Below are 19,746 nucleotides of genomic sequence, written 5' to 3'. Positions count from 1 at the left end.
GCCTATTGCTGTTGTAATCTTCTGTACTTCGTCTTCACATTAATCATTTCACCATCGGGACCCGCAGGTCTCCCACATGAATTCAAGATGGACAGAATTCAAGATGTCCATCTTGAATTCATGTGGGAGACCTGCGGGTCCCGATGGTGAAATGATTAATGTGAAGATGAAGTACAGAAGACGGAACTGTTGGTGAATCCTCAAAGTCTATGTACGGAGCTGGAATGCCAGAAGTAGTGTTCGCAAGAGAAACTGTAGGAGGTGGTACCATCTTTTTCAGACAGGTCTGATGACAAGCTGGGCTCCACGCTGTGAGCTGAAGAGTTCCCCAATCAAACTGGGGGGAGTGACGCTAAAGCCAAGGTAATCCTAGAACCACCGGGTGAATAGATTTTTTTTTTAAGATGAGGAGTTCCACCTCTTCTTTATGGACGGCATCAGTGAGAAGACGGACTGGCTCGGTCACCAAGGAAATGCGGCCGGGTAACGGCTCACCATAAATGGAGGCAATACATAAGAAGGTTTCCAGGGAACGGGTAGAAATACCCAAAAGTTGTACTAGGTCCTTGAGAATAAAGTTCCCCCCTGCTCCAGAATCTATCAGAGCAAGGCCAGGAAAGGAACGAGAGTCCCATGTTAAAGTAACCAGTAGAGACAACTGGGGGCCGGTGAAGTAGTGTCCAAGTTCAGGACTCCTACTGAAATTATGCCCGGAAGTTTCCCGGACGGACTGGACAGGTCTGGAGATGGTGACCAGGAGCTCCGCAATAAAGGCATAGGCCCGACTGCCTCCGCTGGAGGCGCTCCTCCGGGGACAAATGTCCAAGGCCCAACTGCATTGGCTCTTCTGCTTTAGAAATAGGTGGAGTTCTGCCAGAGGCGGAGCCCGTTGTAGGTGGTGAGCGGGAGCGCTCCATGGTGGAACAGGCCATTTTGCCAACAAATGTCCAAACAAGTCAGGAAACTCGCAGGCCTAGGAACTGGAGGATGAGGAGAGGAACGCAGGCAGGAACACTAGTGCGGGCAGGAAAGCAGGAACTGGAACGCCGGGATAGGACCTCAGGAGCAGAGGACTGGAGCGGAGCAGGAGCAGGAACGGAATCAGGAACTTCAGGCAGGAACCAGAAGACGTCAGGAAGCAACAACTAGCACTCCGAGGAGGCGACCTGTTGCTAAGGCAAGGAACTGAAGACTGAGGCAGGGTTTAAATACCCCTCAGTCTTGACGTCATCCATCGGGGCTGGACCGAAGTTTCCCACCATGGTCCCTTTAAGATGCAGAGCCTCCCATGCACGCGCGCCTAGGGAGAGCTCCGCAGGAAGCAGGATGACGGCATTTAGAGCTGCGTGGGAGGCCGCGGTCGGCCAGGCCCAGAACAGGACAGGCCGCACCGACAGGGGAGAGCGCCGGCTTGCATTGGAGGAGGGAGGGGGGACTGGCCGTGGCCTGCCGCGGCCGGGACCCACAGCAGCTATAGCATTCCACACATGGATTTTTTAATTTCCAAGAGTTATTCATAATTCACTAAAATGCAAGATTCCAGGAAGACATAGCTTGTGGCAAACATGTATAGTAAACAAGAAATTTTGAATTATGTGCAAAAATTGATCAATTAAACCAACATCACAGCAAGTAACATTTTCAGTAAATTTGAGGTGAAAATATATTTTAGGATCTCCTGTGTTCTGTTTTAATTTAAAATGAACTCCCATAAGTGCCAAGGAATTTTGTTCACACTAAAATATGATTTTGTAAGTTTGTTTTTTTTTATATTCCACTTTATGTGACTGGTCAGTGGATTAAATTAGGTACTGTAGGTATTTCCTTGCCCCAGAAAGCTTACAATCTAACTAGTGATTTTTCAAAGGAGTTTTACGAATGCAAAATAAGATGTGCATGTGTATATGCTATTATATAAGTCTCAAGAGTGCAAATATATTTTCAGTTTTGTGCGTATATTTTCCTGAGGGATAAAAGAGATGGTATAGGGGTGTTCTCAGGCGGGGTAGTTGGTATTTTGTAAGAGATATACTTATATACCTTACCAAACATGTTCATACAATTTAACACCTGCTGATTGACCCATGCAAGTGAAATCGGACTTGTCTCTTGTCTACAGATTTTGGGTAGGAGGTGTGGGTGAACTGATGAGGGCTCAGGGTGAAGTGCTAGAGGGTCTAGGTGAACCTAGAGAAGGACTAAGTGAACTGGTGGAGGTGTTGGTGAACTGGTGATTCCAAGTGTGTGTTCAAGAAAGTACATACATATTTTATGGGCTGCTTGCCTCTGCATTTAATTCTGGGTTTTTCTGTGTGTATTTTCACAATTATTTTACACCTAAAATATGTATGTTTGTTTATAAAATGGGTAGAGAAAGTATGTGTTTTCTTGCATTAGAAATATTCATGTGTACTGAAACATACATTTATTTATTTATTTAAAGAATTTATATACCGGGGTTCCTGTATAGTATACATATCACCCCGGTTTACAAGGAACCAAAACTATCGCTAAGGAACCGTAACTATCGCTTCATTTAGCGGTTTACATTGAACATTTAGCGGTTTACATTGAACATAGTTAATTTGAGAAAACATAATAAAACATAAATAAACATAAATAAACATAAATAAACATAAAATAGTTAATTTGAGAAAAAGTATATAATATGGTTAACCAGTTAATAACTAAAAGGCAGGTTAATAAGTACATAAGTAAGTAAATAACATTGAACTTGATAGAATCTGGTAACAGGATAAAATATAGTGTTGCATATGCTTAAGTACAGTTTCGTGTTACAGTTTCGTGTTACAGTTTTCGTTTTTTGTTTTGTGTTACAGTTTTCGTGTTACAGTTTTGTGTTACAGTTTCATGTTAAGTACAGTTTCGTGTTAATGTGCACTTTCAGAGTAGAAATATGCAGTATTTTATATAAACTGTGCAGCTCCCACCACACAGTTTATAAAATACTAGCATTAATCTCCATGCATTCACTTACATGTGCAAGTGCTGTACCGTGGATAGGTTTGAATGTTGAGCTCCCTGTTTGTACCTGAGGCAATAGAGAGAGCAATCAATTGCCTAAGGTCACAAGAGTGTCAGCAGGATCTGAACCTGTCAGATCACATACACAGTCTAAATGAATACATCATTAATTTGAGAACTTGGCTGCTGGTTCTAGCAATTTGACTATTCTTTTATATGAATTCTTACCTCTTGCCATATTTGTCTATTGTTTGCTTATAATTCAATATGCATTTTATCTGTCCTCCCAAGAAAAGATTTGAAGAGAAATGCTTTTGGCATTATTTTGCAAAGTTAGATTTTATTACATATTTCATAGTTACTTAGGAGCCTGTGATGTTTCCCAGTGTCTTTGGGACTGTATGCTTCTTCCTCAGTCTGGTCTTCGCTCTTTCTGTCCTCCTAAAACACAGCCTGCATAGCCATGGTTGAGTGCTCTCTGTCAGACTCAAAGTTACAGTGTCACTTTATGAGAATAAGACCTCCCTTTGTTTGCACTACTAGTTCTTTTAGTGACAACAGTGCTTATGCTGTCAGTCTCTACATTCCAAAATCTTGTAGCAGGGATCAAGGTATCAAATGAGCACTCCTTCATTTACTACACAACAAATCCCACAATAGCATTTCCTTTTAATTATGGCAGTGCTGGAAACTGACTGTCTTTAAACTCCAAAATATTGTAGCAGAGCTCATAGTACCAAACTAATACTGCTTAATTTATTCTATCTCACCTTATTCTATCTCAGTCATTGCTTCTGAAGTTTACATAGGAACATCACTTCCTTCAGCTGCTAGAGGCTGAAGGAAGCAACATACCAATCTGGTAGTTCCTCTCTGCTGGCTTCCTCCTTCAGCTCTGAACTTCCCCAATTTATCTCACCTGGGAGCCTGTCAGGCTGTAAATTCTGGCCCCACCCAGCTCTAGTCTCTCCTCCCATCATCCCATAATCCCTAGTTGGTTAGAGGAAACCTGGGAAATGTAGTCCTGGGTAAGCTTTTCTAATCTAGGCTCTCTAGGCTTCGGCTGGGCTTTATTTGGCACGTTTAATGTTCTGCCTTGCTAAATATGGACTGGAGAAACCCTCCCCACCCCCCTGTCATCACAGAGCCAAATCACTAAAAGGCATGCTAACAGAAATTTTGGTGTTTACAGTAAAAATTGTCAGTAGTGGCATACTCACTAGGATAATGAGATTCAGAGCATGAATGTGCTGTTTCTTCAAAATGTGGGGATGCAACAGGGCTCTGCTTTATCAGCCCTGCTTTTCAGTATCTATCTTCGCTCTTTATGTAAGCTATTGGATAATTTGAGAGTTGGTTGTCACTTCTATGAGAACGACATTCAATTTTACATCCCTATGTCGTCATCTCTTAGGTGAGGTGCTAGCCACAGTTGCCTGTTAAATATCAAGTCTTGGATGGTAATAAACAAATTATCATTGAACATGGATAAAATTGACCTGCTTGTTTTCCTCAGTCAAGTTCATTACCATCCTTTAGAGGCTGATGGTCTTACGATCCCAATTTCATGTCAGGCTAAGAATCTTAGAGTAGTTATTGAATCTTCCCTTTCTTTACAGTCATACATTACTTCTGTTAAGAGATGTTGTTTTAAGCTTCATTTATTGTCGAAATTAAAAACTGTTTTGCCCTTTAGTGATTTTTGGACTGTGTTACAGGTGCTTCTGTTTACGGGGATTGATTATTGTAACTCCTTGTATCATCCTTGAAGGCTTTGCAGGCCATCCAAAATTCTGTGACCTGGCTTTTGACTGGTGCCTTCCTAAGGGATCATATTTCACCAACTTTGGCTTCGTTGCATTGGTTACAAGTGTCGTTTCTGATAAAATTTAAAGTATTGACCCTAGTCCATAAAATGCTTAGTAGCAATTTCCCTGTATACCTTTAATACTCTTTTAAAAATTTATAAACCTTCTCATGCTTTGTGGTCAGCAGAGCGAAACTTACTTGATGAGTCTTCAATGCGTTTTGCTCCCTTTCTGAAACTCGGGACAGGTTATTTTCTGTCACTGGTCCATTACTATAGAATGGCTTACCTGATGAATTAAGAGCTGAACAGTCCCTTCAGCTGTTTAGGAAGAAGATAAAGCTTTTATGTTTGAACAGACATTTGGAAAATCTGATAAGTAAAAGTATGGGCATTGGGAGAGGTTTCGCTATGTTTAAACATCTTATGTTGCTGGAAGTAGTGTTTGTTAAATGAACAGCTAATTAAGTTAATTTCTTTTTGGGGTTTTATATAATTTATGGTTTGTGTTATTTTTTTTTAATGTGTATGTATGAATTTTTATGTTACCCACTTAAGATTTTAGATAAGCAGGATATAAATGTTTTCATATAAATAAAATAAATGTTAAAAGGGTCATATCAAAGAGAGTGCTGGCCTTTTAATGGTTTTGTGCTCTGCATGTTTTACTCCCCTGCATTAATGAGCTCAAATTACTATGGATAATTAACATGGGGAGCATCTCTCCTACCCCCTGGACATAGCACAGTGACCCTCTGGGCCCCTGAACTCTCCCTTCCATACTCCCACAAAGCATCCCACGGGGCCTCCTGATCTCTTCCTACCTGCCCCCTGGCAAGCACAATGATCCTTGGGGGCCCTTCACGTCCTTCTGCCCCTCTGAAATCCACAGTTACTCCACCAGCTGAGTCCCAAGTCTTTAGCAGGAGGAAGAAATCCATACCCGTGAAGCAATGCTAGGCAGCATCATTTCGAACTCGGCAGCAGTGCCAGAAGGAGGTTCTAGATCTCTCCTGTCAGAGAAGACTTTAGGATTGATCGATGGGGTATGTGGAGTCCAGAGGGTGTGACTGTGACAAGGAGTAAAGGAGGACTTGCAGGCTCTTTTTTTTTTATCAGGGGAGTGAGAGGGAAAGATGATGAGGTTCCAAGGGTCATTGTGCTTTGTCAGGGCAAAGCCCCAAAGATCAGACTTTCCCCTTATGTCAGGGCTGGCACGGTAACATTTAACATCTACCACTGAGATGGCATCAGTACATTTAATGGTGGTTAGAGAATATGGTGATAATAGCTAATGAGCTAAATAGACCCCAGTGTTTTTTTTTTTTAAATGTTTGATTCTTTTACTGTTCACAATACATAAAGTACACTTTAATCATTTTTTTTGCTGCATTGTATTTAATATTTCTATTTCTTGTTTGAAATATATTTCTCTGATTCAATTTTAGCTTCTTAGTGAGGATTTGGAAATATATGAAAACTCGTCTCAGTGCTTATCTTTGTTGGTTCAGCTCTATGGACGGGACAACCAAGATAGCATGTCTCCAGAAAACATGGACTGCTTTGCAGAAGTTCTATCAACCAAAAGAGACCCCAAATATCAGAAGTTGTGGTTGCGAATCATCAAAAAATTGGTGAGTTCAAAAAGTACAACTTCTTTGTTATCAAATGTATCAAGGGAATATTTTTAAGCATGATGTAGTGATGATTTAAAAAGTTCCCATTCCTTACATTTTTACAATGTAGTACATGTTAGCCACTGTGGCATAGATTTTTTTTATTTTAAGAATCCTAAAATGTTATAAATAATTATGCCAAAGTAAGACATCTGGGAAGGAGATAATTAGTTCTGTAGCAGCATTCCTAATTGCCTTCATTTAGAAAGAGTTGGTTTTGTAAGTCACGAGAGATTTTGAGACCACATAGGTCCTATCGTATCTGAAGAGGGAACTTATGTGGCCTCAGGAATTCATGTACTGCAACCCCACCACCTTCAAAGATTTCAGTATGTCTGTGTAATTATAAATTATTAAAAGAATGAAAATATGATTTATTTGTGTACTTGAATGTAGTACATACTGCACATATATATAATATATATAGTCTCCTGAGATTGGTGTCTGTCGGAATCTATAGTGTGCTTATGCTGACATATGTGCCTTCGTGAGTCCAGGTGTGTGGACTGCAAGGAGGATCCTTGCAGTGGAATACAGTGGGCTACAGGGTCCAGCGGGCGATAGACCACATAGGCTGGAGGGAGACCAAAAGCAGTCAGGAAAATTTTCACTGGGAAAGGACTACAGCGTGATGGACGCTCTTGAGAGAAAGATGTTCCAAGGTACCATGCTTATTGCCCGCATCACTGCCTACCAGCTCTATATGAGCCAGTATTCGTGGGACATCTGGAAGCAGGTGCAGGAGGTGGCTGAGCAGCTGCCTCAACAGCACCAAGATACCCTCATGTCTCTGGTGCGCAAGGCTCTGGAGTGTGGAAAACACAAGGTCCGTGTGCCCTACAATGTTTTCGAAATGGTATTGAGAGACTCTGCAGCGGAAATCTGTGCCAGCAGAATGGCATGGCTGCAGGCCTTGGATCTCTGATCGTAAGTACAGAAATGACTTACTGATGTGCCATGTACTGGAAAGAATCTATTTGGAGATAGGGTGAGGGATTCCATGGCCCAACTTTGTGACCACCTTGAGACTCCCCAACAGCATTCCGCCAATACTTTGGACCTGTCTTCCTCATCCAGGAGGCCATCAAGACAGAGGCCTAGCAAGTCTTTCTTTCACCAGATGAAGTACTATCCTCTGCCTCCTCACTATCGTCAACACCATCAGGGCTCCTGCGGCCATCCCAGGCAGTAGAGATCCTTCAAACCCCAGCCAACATCTTAGTCATCTCTGGGGAAGAGGTTTTGACTGGGCCATAGGAGACAAGCCAGTTGCCCGTACCCAGAACAATGGACCATCTGATCAGGAGCAGGCTACGGTTCTTTGAGAAACAGTGGCCCAGTGTAGCCTGGAAAGAATGGGCTCTGTCCATCGTCTGCCAAGGGTACCAATTGAATCTATTGGATGTCCTGTCAAATGCCCTCCGTGCCCACATTGGGGTACTACATGTGGAGCTCTCCTCCCTCTTAATGGCCAGAGCGGTCAAGCCTGTACCACCAGAACAAAGAGGGCAGGGATTCTAATCCAGGTTCTTCCTGATTCCAAAGAGAGCAGGAGGACTCGGTCCCATCCTAGACCTAAGGGCCATGAACAAGTCTCTAAAAAGATAAAAGTTCACAATGGTTTCCTTGGACACCTTAATTCCCCTTTTGCAAAAAGGGGACTAGCTATGCTTCTTCGACCTAAAAGGCACATACACTCATAAGATCTTCCCAGGACATAGGAAGTATTTCCGATTTATGGTGGGAACACAGCATTTCCAGTACAGAGTGTTGCTGGTTGGGCTTGGGTCTTAAATGCCTGGCCGTGGTGGCGGAGCACCTCCACAGACAGGGAATGTATGTCTTCCCATATCTGGATGATTTACTGTTCAAGAGCCCATCTCAGGCAGGTTGGACTATTTGAAAAAACTTTTCTCTCTCATGCAAGCATGTTTTAAAATTTGCCTGCATATGCATTTAAAAGCCACTAAAACCCTAGCAGAATTACGCCGGAACATTTTCTCGAGCCGCGTCTTAAGATTACACGCACACATACATGCGGGAGGGGTATTTTAAATGATATGCATGTACTTGGCACGCACGAGATAAAATTCAGCTTATCTCCACTTGCATGCCAATATATGCGTTTTTGGGCGCCTGCACGCTTCTTTAAAATTACCCTGTACGGCTGATGGGGAGGAATTGAGGCTGGGGCGGGGGGTGGTGACTGAGGCCAAGAAGAGCTGCTGAGGTGGATACTGAGAGAGATGATTTAGGCTTGGAGGGGGGGGTTCATTTAGGGAAGAGTGGATCAAGTGGGAAGAGGAGAAAGGGCTGAATACTGAATGGGTGGGCAGGAGGGAGAGAATGAACTGGATCTTGTGCAGACTTACATACGTACAATGTACAGAACACCATTGGAAATCTTGTATATTCTATGGCAGGACTTCCCAAATCTGACCTCTGAACCCTACAGCCAGTCGGAGTTTCAGGATATCCACAATTAATATTCATGAGATGAATTTGCATACAATTGAACCACAATATATGCAAATTTATCTCATGCACATTCATTACGGATATCCTGAAAACCCGACTGGATGTGGGGTCCCCAGGACTGGTTTGGGAATCCATGCTCTATGGAATACACCTTTTCAGTCATGAAAGGGAATTGACTGTATGTGTACTGGACCAGGAAATTTTCAAACTCTCAAATCTGGTCACATGATTTTTCTAATAATAAAATAAATACTGCCTTTTTACCAAGCTGAATCCCACGAAAAAGGGGGCGGGGGGCGAAGGGGGGAGGGGGCGAGCCTGCGAAAGGCTGCAGCCATTCGCACCGTGGTGGTGCAATTTCGCCGGCTGCGGTGCAGCCAGCTGCAGCCTTTCACACAAATAGCGCCACCATAAAAGGTGGTGCTATTCGCCACACTACTGCCGGCAAGAATGTTCCTCACATTATCACCGGCAGCGGTGCCGCAGCCGACTCCTCCCCCTCCCTGCCCCGACTCCTCCCCTCCCACTCATTTACATCCTATCGCACGCGAAAAGGCCCTTTTCGCGTGTGATAGAGGTTTATCGCGTGTGATAAGGCCCTAACGCACGCGATAAACCTTTAGAAAATAACCCCCATAGAGAGCTATTGAACTGCTTCCATGTCTCGTTGTATCATTTTCTCTCTAGTTTATTTAAAAAATAAAAATAACTACAATAGATTCCAGAAAAGGCTTATGCTTGACTTGCTTATTTATTGCAAACAGTTGTCAAACCTGAGACATGATATCATGCTTTATCCAGAGATGTGTTGTGCTTACTTCGTTAGATCTTCTGAAATTATTACTAATGAAACTTGAGAATGAAAATACATGAATTGCTCTCTCAGTTTTTTTAAATGTTTATGGGAAAGATGTTTAAAATTTCATCCAGTTTGAAAACATACATTAAAGACTCAAAATGACCCTCTCTTGTCAAGACAGTGTTTTGAATTGCAGAGCAGAACTGTTTGTTTGATCTCTGATGCAAATATTACCATATTATTAGAATTAGTATAATAACTGGTTTGTTGGCCTTTCCCTTAATAGTAGCTTTGATAGTACAAAGCAAATCAATACCATTTTGTATGAAATGCTACTCTTCATAGTGTTTTAAATTTTCTTAACATCTTTCAAATTAGGCATATCATAATGTGCATAATTAAAACCTCAAGAGTCCCTGCTACAGTTCTAGTTCTCAGGCTTTTTGCTGTTCAAACATATATATATAGATATATATATATATAGATAGATAGATAGATATATATCTGAAGTCAAATAAAATATATTAGAAACTAATTTTAGGAACAATTAAATAAAGTTAGTAAGGCATCTTACACACTGTAAAAGCAAACTTTTACAACAAAACTCATGATGATTGATTTGGACTCATTTTGCCAAGAAAATAGATATCAGATACTATCATGACCCTAAATTAATGCTCAACTTATTAAAATGGTTAGATATAAATAAATAATGTATTTAAAGCAAGCAATCTCCTTTGTATCATCATTTTTTTTACCTTCAGTGCAAACAAACATTTCTTCTTGTGAGGCAATCCCTCATTTCTCGAACAGGCTTCCACATCTCATAATTGTTTGCCTTGTAAATATTAGTCCTGGGGGAATTGCGCACCACTGCAGAGTGCAGTATTTGCACAGAATTCCCCCCCTGCGCAGAATTGCTATTTTCTGCGCAGAATGGAGGAGACCCCAGCATGGCGCAAGCGTGGCTCGAGTGAAACTCATCCCACTCGCGATGACGATGAAGGCCCCGGCATGCCATGACTAGAGCTCATCCCGCTCGCAGCAAAGATGAAGGCCCCAGTAAGAGTGAGTATGTGTAGAAATGAATGTGTGTGTGTGTGTGTGTGTGTAAGACTACAAGCCTGGGGGGGGGTGTGAGAGAGAGCATGTGTGAAGGTGCGTGAGGGTTGGTGCCAGAGAGAGGGAGCCTATGTAAGGATATTATGAAGGAGTTGTATTTGTGTGAGATATTGGGAGCTGGTATGTGTGAAAAAGGGATTGTGTATGTGAGGGTGCTTGTTTGTTTGTGAGAGAAGGAGCCTGTGTAAAAGGATTGTGTATGTGTGAGAGAGAGCCCGTGCAAATTGGTCTGTGAGAGAGACATAGGTAGCCTGTGAGAGAGTATATGTGTGATAGAGAAAGGGAGCCTGTGTGGGTGTGTATGCAAGACAGAGAGGGACCCTGTATGAGGGGATGTGTGTGTGCAAGAGAGTGGGACCCTGTATTTGGGGATATGTGTATGCAAGAGAGAAAGGGAGCCTGTATGAGGGTGTGTGTGAGAGATTGAGGGAGCAGGTATGAGGGAGTGTATATGTGCACTAGAGAAGAGGGAGTCTGTGTGGGAGAGGGACAGAGGGAGCCTGTCTGAGAGGCAGTATTGAGAACGGGATCAAACTCTGGGAGTGGAGATAGAGTGGAAGGGGGTTGAGCCTAGAGGGGGAGGGGAGAGATGCTGGCAGGTGGAGGAGATGGGGTCTGAGAAGGCAAATTGGCCAGGGGATTAAGGAGAGAGTGGAAGGGACACTCTTACAGTGAACTCTAATCTTGAGATTACTACTGGTATTACTACTGGTATTCAAGTTGAGTCAATTCTAAAGAAAATGAAACCAGCTTTCCACCCCACAGACATCTTACCTACTAAAACTCTTCTTACAATACGTTCTACAATAGCAAAACCTATTGCAAAGATTCTTAACAAATCCATCACCACAGGCATAGTTCCTTCTATACTTAAACATGCTATCATTACCCCAATGATAAAAAAATCTAACCTAGATTCATCTGATCCAGCAAACTTTCGACCAGTATCAAACCTACCCTTCCTCTCAAAGATTATGGAAAGAGTCATCAACAAACAACTAACTGATTATTTAGATGATCATCAAATACTCTTCCCATCCCAATATGGGTTCAGAAAGTACCACAGCACGGAAACGCTTTTGATATCACTTTCTGAGGTGCTACTAAAAGCTTTAGATGCTGGCAAATCATACCTCATCGCCCTTCTTGATATATCAGCTGCTTTCGACACGGTAAACCACAACACCCTTATTACCCGTCTATCTGAAATAGGTATCTCGGGATCGGCTTTACTATGGTTTCAGTCATTCCTGAGCAATAGAACATACAGCGTTAGATGTGGACGAAGTGAATCCAAGCCAAGAAACCTCTCTCAAGGAGTCCCCCAAGGATCTTCTCTCTCCTCCACATTGTTCAATGTTTACCTTACACTGCTATGCCGGTTACTCTCTAAATTGGGTCTTCAACACTTCATCTACGCAGATGATGTTCAAATACTCATACCTATAACCAGCACAATCACAAATGCACTGAGTACCTGGAAGGTAGCTTTATTAGAAATTAAAACAATCCTCACATACAACCAATTGGCTATAAATACCAATAAAACTGAACTTATCATAATCTCACCTCCAAAAAATACAATTCTGATCAACTCTGATATTTCTCAAAACAACTCCTCTATTTCACAACAAGTACGCAGCCTTGGTATCATCATTGACAGCAATCTCACGTTTAAAAAATTCATCGCGGACACGGTAAAAAATGGTTTCTTTAAGCTATACACTCTTAAACGTATTAAATCTCTATTATACCAATATGATTTCCGCACAGTCTTACAAGCAACTATTTTATCAAAAATTGATTACTGCAATGCTCTGTTACTGGGTCTACCTAAAGCCACCATTCAACCTTTGCAAATGCTGCAAAATGCAGCTGCCCGCATTATCACTGACACAAGCCGCCATGATCACATCACTCCAGCTCTTCAGTCTTTGCACTGGCTACCCGTGGCTTACAGGATAATTTATAAATCTATGTCGCTGATACACAAAGCCATTCAAAACAGAGAAATGCTCTGGTTCACAGATCAACTGCAATTCAAAATGTCTTCCTGCCCAACGAGATTCCAGAATTTAGCCAAACTAAATATCCCAGCACCCAATCTGACTAAACTCTCTAGTACAAAACAACGATCTTTCATCATTGCTGGATCAACTATATGGAACACCATGCCCTCTGAATTACGCCAGGAACTCTGTCACAAAAAATTTAAACAAAACCTTAAAACCTGGCTATTTAAAAAAGCCTACTATCAATGATCTGTATCCTCAACTAATCTTCCTATCCGCCACAATCTCTCATATATTGCTTATATTCTTTTAATACATAGTTATATACTGTATTGTATTTCTTCAGTTACCATGTTAAATTGTAAAGCGCAATGCTGAATTACTGTTTGAATGTAAACCGAGGTGATGTTATTTACGTACTCCGGTATAGAAAAATCTATAAATAAATAAATAATAAATAACTCCTAGAGAAATTCTGCTCAAAATATTTAAAATTCTGCATCTTTAAGTAATAACCTTTTTCTGTATTACATTTTAAGTTAATTAATTAAAGACTGTCATGTATATTGTGTTATTTGACCAGTATAAAGAATTCATAATTTTGCATAATTTTAAGATTTTGTGCATAGAATTTTAAATTTTTGTGTGCAGAATTCTCCCAGGAGTAAACTATATTTTGCCACATTGATGATAAGAATCATAAAAACTACTGAGTTAATTTTCAAAGATGCTACGTGTGTGAAATTAGCCCATATGCATGTGTAGCTTGTGTTTGCATACATGCTATTTTATAAACATCAATAGCATGCATGTATTTTTGGTTTTGTGTGCATATTTATCTGCGCAGAAAAGGGGCAGCTCAGGAGCGTTCGACTGCTGTCTGAAATTTTTGTTGGGAGGTCTGGGTAAACTGGGGGAAGTTCAGGGTGACCTAGGAGGAAGGTCTCAGTGAACTGGAGACAGATTGGGTGAATTGGTGGAGGTATTGGCAAACTAGTGATTTCAAGTATGCCTAGTGATTAGAGCTGTAGGCTGCGAACCAGGGAAACCAGGGTTCAAATCCCACTGTACTCCTCATGACAAGTCACTTCACTTTACATTGCCTCAAGTACAAAACTTAAAGATGAATTTTAAAAGCCCGTCGCACACATCAGTTAGGGGATACACAAAGAAATTGGGCTTACATGCGCCAACCATATTTTTAAAAGTGCCTAGAAACTCGTGTAAATGCCACAGCGCTGCCATCTCAAAAATGTCCAAAACAGGACGTGGAATGGACATGTGCATATCAGGGCCTGGCCAAGAGATGCGTGCATAAATACTTATGCCCCCCAGCACATGTCAAGGTCCCCTACCACGTAACTTTATTTCTGGTAGATTTAAAGGGATTGGGGTAACTAGGGGGAGTGTAGGCTATCAAACCAGGGGGGTTGAAGGATCTAGCTGTTAACTGGGCGAGTTGGAGAACAAACTGGTAAACTGGGAGTGGTGTGGGCAAGTGCTTCTTTTAAAATCCCCTCACTTACGGAGTAGAAGCAGGATTTGTGCGTCCATGCGTGTGCCCACTTAAAATTTGGTGTACATGTGCACGCGGCTAGGTTATTTTATAACATGTGCGCTTATACGCATGCAAGTTATAAAATAGCCACGTCCCTGGGCGCAAGCTGATGCATGAATGCAAATGTGCATGTACTGGTTTGAAAGTTACCATCCCCGATTGTAAGACCTCTGGGGCAGGGAAATGCCTACAGTATTTGAATATAATTGTTTTTGAAGTGCCTGAAATTTGGAATATATAAAATAAATAAATACCTACTTCTGCATGTAAATCAGGATTTCACGCTTATAAGTTATATTTGTTTTTCACATGTAAAATAAGAGGTAATTTTAAATGTCCGGTATTCGCCAAAATCAGGAGATGCACACACAAGTCGGGCTTGCGCGCGCCTACCAAATTTTAAAAGATGCCCAGATGGCACGCATATCTCTCAGAGCACGCACATCTTAGACATTTTCAAAAAGGGGCAGGGCGTGGGTATGGTCTGGGTGGAGCATGAGTGTTTTGGGGTATAGTCAAAAGATGTGTGTGTAAATACTTAAATGCCTCAGTGTGCACCCAGGTCCAGTGGCGCATAAGTTTATTTCTGCTGTAGAAGAGGTGTAAGTTTAAAAAAATGAAAACTAGCCATAACTGAGGTGATTTAAGGGTCTGGGTAACTGGGGGGAGTGAAGGTTATTAAAGTAGGGAGGTTTGGGGGATTTAGCTATTAACTGGGCTTACTGGTGGACTGGTGAAACTGGCAATGATTTGGGCGTGCGCCCCTTTTAAAATCCCCCGATTTACACAGTAAAAGTGGGATATGCATGCCCACTTAAAATTGGGTGCACATGGGTGCGCCAACAGGCTATTTTATATCATGCGAGCATATAGTTGCGTAAGTTATAAAATGACCGCATATCTGGGCTCATGCTGATGCATATGTGCCAAAGAGCGCCCACGCATCAGTTTGAAAATTACCGTCCTTATGCACATATATTTATATAACAGGTAGAGAAAATAAAGGCTTTTGATGAATTGCAAATATTCATGCATACTGAAATGTACACACATATATTGAGGGGGTGGATATACACTTATTTTATAACCTGCATGGACCAGATACCCGCAGATTTTAAAGTACTACAGTAGATTTCCACGTGCCCATATATGTATATCTGTCGGCCACACGGAGATCTTTGAAACTTATTGTATCTGAGGTGTTCTATGGGGACAGGACATGCTCTATGGGTTAGGACTATTAACCACTGAAAATAGATGTGCCAGAAAATTGAACCTCATGCACATTATAAACAAAAAGCATGCAGAATGCAATTCAAATGAGTACAATTATTTTGTATTTATCTTACATATTTTTGACATTTTGTATGTTTTCAGTAGCAAATGATATATCATGTTTTTTATATATATTGTTGTATTATATTTTTTTGCTGTGTTTTGTTCTCCGAGGACAAGCAGGATGGTAGTCCTCACACATGGGTGAAATCATCATGTAGAAAACTTATGTCAAAGTTTCTAGAAATTTGATTAGGCACACTGAGCATGCCCAGCATGCCGTATACCATATGTCCTCGTGGGGTCCCTCTTCAGGCTCTCTTTTTCCGTCGAGCTGTAAGCATTGCGGTGTGAGTGAGCTCACTTTTGCTGTTGTTTGGCCTTGTGGAAAACTTTGTTTTTCTTGCATTTTTCATAGGTTTTTTCTCATTGTTCTATCGCTGAGTCCCTCTCAGTGCCTTCCCATTGTGTCTCCTTCTCCAGGTGACTCAGGTAAGTTTCCTTTTGCAGCCATTTTCCCCGTGGCAGTGGTGCATCGGTGACCTCCAGCCATCGATGCCCTGCTGCCATCATCTTCCATTAGTGTCCCTTTTGATTCATCCATCATGGCCATGTCCAGTTTTCGGCAATGCCCCCAGTGCCGGAGGACCATGTCCATTATGTGTCCGCATGAGACATATGTTCTCTACCTAGGGGCATCACATGATATCTGAGGTTGCTGCTTATGTGCCCAGATGACCCCGAAGGGATGTTGACTTCGGGTCAAAGAAGTCCGAGCTATTGGCATTGGCATTGAAGGACCAAGGAGCCGCACTGATGGACACCAAGATATCAACATCGGTGGGACCGTCGGTTTCATCAATGTTGCCAATAGACAGGGGTACCATCGTCGATCTAGTCCAGGCCAAGGATGTCAGGTTCCCCGTCATCGGCCTCAGGGAAGGACCAAGCCAAGTATTGAGGGAAGCCAAAGAAGCATCGGAACCAGTCCCTGTCAATGCCTGGTGCCGAGCTCTGGGATGCACCGGCTTATGCCATAATGCCATCAAAGCGACCCCCCAGGGAAAGGAGTGTCTATTTTCCATCAGTGTCGGGGGGGTCCACGACAGTATCCACCAGTCCTAATGCCAGTACCAATCCACCTCGAGGGTCTGAGGAAGATCTGGCTACCCCTCCTTCCTCCCAGTCGGTCTTGGCATCAGCAGTGTTCAAGGAGGAGCTGGAGTATCGAGTCTGGCTAGCAGTGGACTGGGAGGTGCAAGGTTTCGGTCCTGTGGCACCGATGGCACCAGACCTGGTGCCGCCCCTCCTTATATCACTTCTGGAGAAGCTTGACATGCTCATCGGTGACCGGCGGCGCACCGAGGCCTTCCCCTACCAATATGGTGGTTGTTGCTGGTTTTTCAAGGAGGAAGCTCCTTAGAGTATAGCGAAAACACCGAGGCCTGCCACCCCTTGTCCAGTTCTATTGGTGCCTGCACTTCTGGACGTAGGCCGAACACCCATCACATGTCGCCTTCAGTGAGGATGAGGAATCCAGTGACCCCTGGGGGGATGACATTTTGGAACCTCCTCCAAGGTGGTCCGAGAGCCTCCCTTCAGACCCTTCTCCTCCAGAGGAGCAAAGGAAGTCTCCGCCTAAGGACTTGATCTTCGAAGGGTTTGAGAGGGTGATGACAGAAGCCATCCCTTTTTAGTTATTAACGGAGGAGGATGCCAGGCACAAAATACTTGAGATCTTCCAGTTCATGGAGCCTCCTAAGGAAATCATGGTGGTCCCGGCCCACAATATCCTTAAGGAGTTGCTGCAGAGGATGTGACAACACCTCCCTCACAGTGCTTCCCGTCAATAAGAAGGCAGACGGCATTTACATCGTACAGAAGGCTGCCACATTCAGTAAATATCAGCTGCCCCACCAGTCAGTGGTAGTTGAATCTGCCCTCAAGAGGGCCAAGCGCTCTCAGACTCATTCCTCGGCGCCCTTTGGGAAGGGTCATAGAGCGATGAATGCTCTTTGGAAGAAGGTATTTCAAGGTGCCATGCTTAATGCCCACATTGCTGCCTACCAGCTCTACATGAACCAATACTCGCAGGACATCTGGAAGCAAGTGCAGGAAGTGGCTGAGCAGCTGCCTCAACAGCAGCTGCTCAGCCACCTCCTGCACCTGCTCAGCATATAGGCCTGGAGTGTGGAAAACATGAGGTCTGTGCAACCTATGATGTTTTCAAGATGGCATTGAGAGTCTGCAGTGGGATCGGTGCCCGCATAATGCATGGCTTTTGGGCCTTGAATCTCCGACCAGAGGTACAGGAATGACTCACTGACATGCCATATGCTGGAGAGAATCCCTTTGGAGATAGGGTGAGAGTTGCTGTGGTCCAACTTCGGGACCACAGAAAACCCTCCAACACCTCTTCATCCAGGAGACTGGCAAGACCAGGGCCAAGGAAGTCTTTCTTTCTCCAAAGGAAGTACTATCCTCTGCCTCCTTGCTCCCATCAATACAATCAGGGCTTCCGCGGCTCATCCAGGCAGCAGAGAGCCCCAAGCCCCAGCCGGTTCCTCAGTCAACTCTGGGGACGGGTCTTTGACTGGGCCATAAGAGACATAAGCCAGTTGCCCATACTCGGGATGATGGACCCTCCGGTTGGGGGAAGGTTGCAGTTCTTTGTGAACTGGTGGCCTAGCATAACCTCGAACCAGTGGGTTGTGTCCATCGTCCATCATGGGTAACAATTGATCATATTGGGTGTCCCGCCAAATTGTCCTCCATTACCATTTTGGGGGCCAGTAGTGCATCAGGTGGTACTACTAGAGAGTTCTCCTGTCTCTTAACGGCCATAGCAGTTGATCCCATACCACCAGGGCAAAGAGGGCGGGGATTCTACTCCAGTTAGTTGCTGTTTCCAAAGATAACAGGAGGACTCCATCCCATCCTAGACTTAAGGGCCTTGATCAAGTTTCTAAAAAAAGAATAGTTCAAGATTGTTTCCCTGGGCACCTTGATTCTCCTCTTGCAGAAAGGGGACTGGCTATGTCCCCTTGACCTAAAGGATGCATACACGCATATCGAAATCTTCTCTGCTCACAGGAAGTAACTCCAATTTTTGGTGGGAAAACAGCAATTCCAGTACTGGGTGTTGCTGTTCAGGTTCATGTTAGCCCCATGGGTCTTCACTCAGGGTCAGCGAGCTCCAGGCCTCAGTGACTTATCTACTTTATACCAAGTTTTATCATGGCAGGGTGGTCTTGCATACGCACCTTAAATTCCTGCCTAAGGTGGTGACGGACTTTCATCTTAACCAGTCAATTGTCCTGCCAATATTCTTTCCTAGGCCCCATTCTCAGCAAGACGAATGAGCACACTACATAGTTTGGACTGCAAGACTGCAAGCAAGCCTTAGCCTTCTGTCTGGAGAGGACAGATACCCATAGACATTCCACCCAACTTTTTATTTCTTTTGACAAGAATAGTTTGGACCTGGCCATTGCCAAACAGACACTATCCAATTGGCTAGCAGATTCCATCTCCTTCTGTTTTGCCCAGGTGCGACTGCATCTGGGGGTTCATGTCAAGGCTCATTCTGTCAGAGCTATGGCAGCATTGGTGGCCCACTTGCGAGCAGTTCCCGTAGAGGAGGTCTGCAAAGCTGTTGTTATGGTTTGTGGGTATGTGGACCCTTTGCCCAAGATGAGAGGTGTACCACCTGTAGGGAGAAGCCCCACAGGTCCACACCATCGGGCGGCGAGGTCAGGCACAGCAGGGAGCTCTGGATAAGGCTGTGGGGAAGTCCCGAGGAGCCAGGAGGGATTCCCACAGTGAGTAGACAGGTTGGAGATAATACCTGAGCAGAGACCCCAAGGGGGAAGGTACTGGGCAGGCTGCAGTGATGACGTATGCTCAACCCCGAGGAGCGGGAAGCACAGGCAGTCTCTGTATGGCACAAAAGCACTGCCCCGAGGAGCGGGGATGCGCTGGGGGTCTCTATATAGTGCGTAAGTGCGACCCCGAGGAGCGGGGAAGCGCAGGCA

At 43.6% G+C, this 19,746-nt stretch overlaps 1 protein-coding gene across 1 annotated transcript in view; it reads left to right on the top strand.

Moving 5' to 3' along the window:
* The window catches only part of ULK4 (unc-51 like kinase 4), a 1,180,200-nt gene that overhangs the window by 994,548 nt on the left and 165,906 nt on the right, over positions 1-19,746 (top strand). Inside the window, exon 35 of the mRNA XM_029589702.1 lies at positions 6,241-6,426. Within this exon, the coding sequence (XP_029445562.1) occupies positions 6,241-6,426 (186 nt within the window). The remainder of the gene's footprint in view (positions 1-6,240; positions 6,427-19,746) is intronic.

This window comes from Rhinatrema bivittatum, chromosome 2 (assembly GCF_901001135.1).
Source record: "Rhinatrema bivittatum chromosome 2, aRhiBiv1.1, whole genome shotgun sequence".
NCBI classification, from domain to species: Eukaryota; Metazoa; Chordata; class Amphibia; order Gymnophiona; family Rhinatrematidae; genus Rhinatrema; species Rhinatrema bivittatum.
This window is presented reverse-complemented; position numbering and strand designations above follow the sequence as displayed.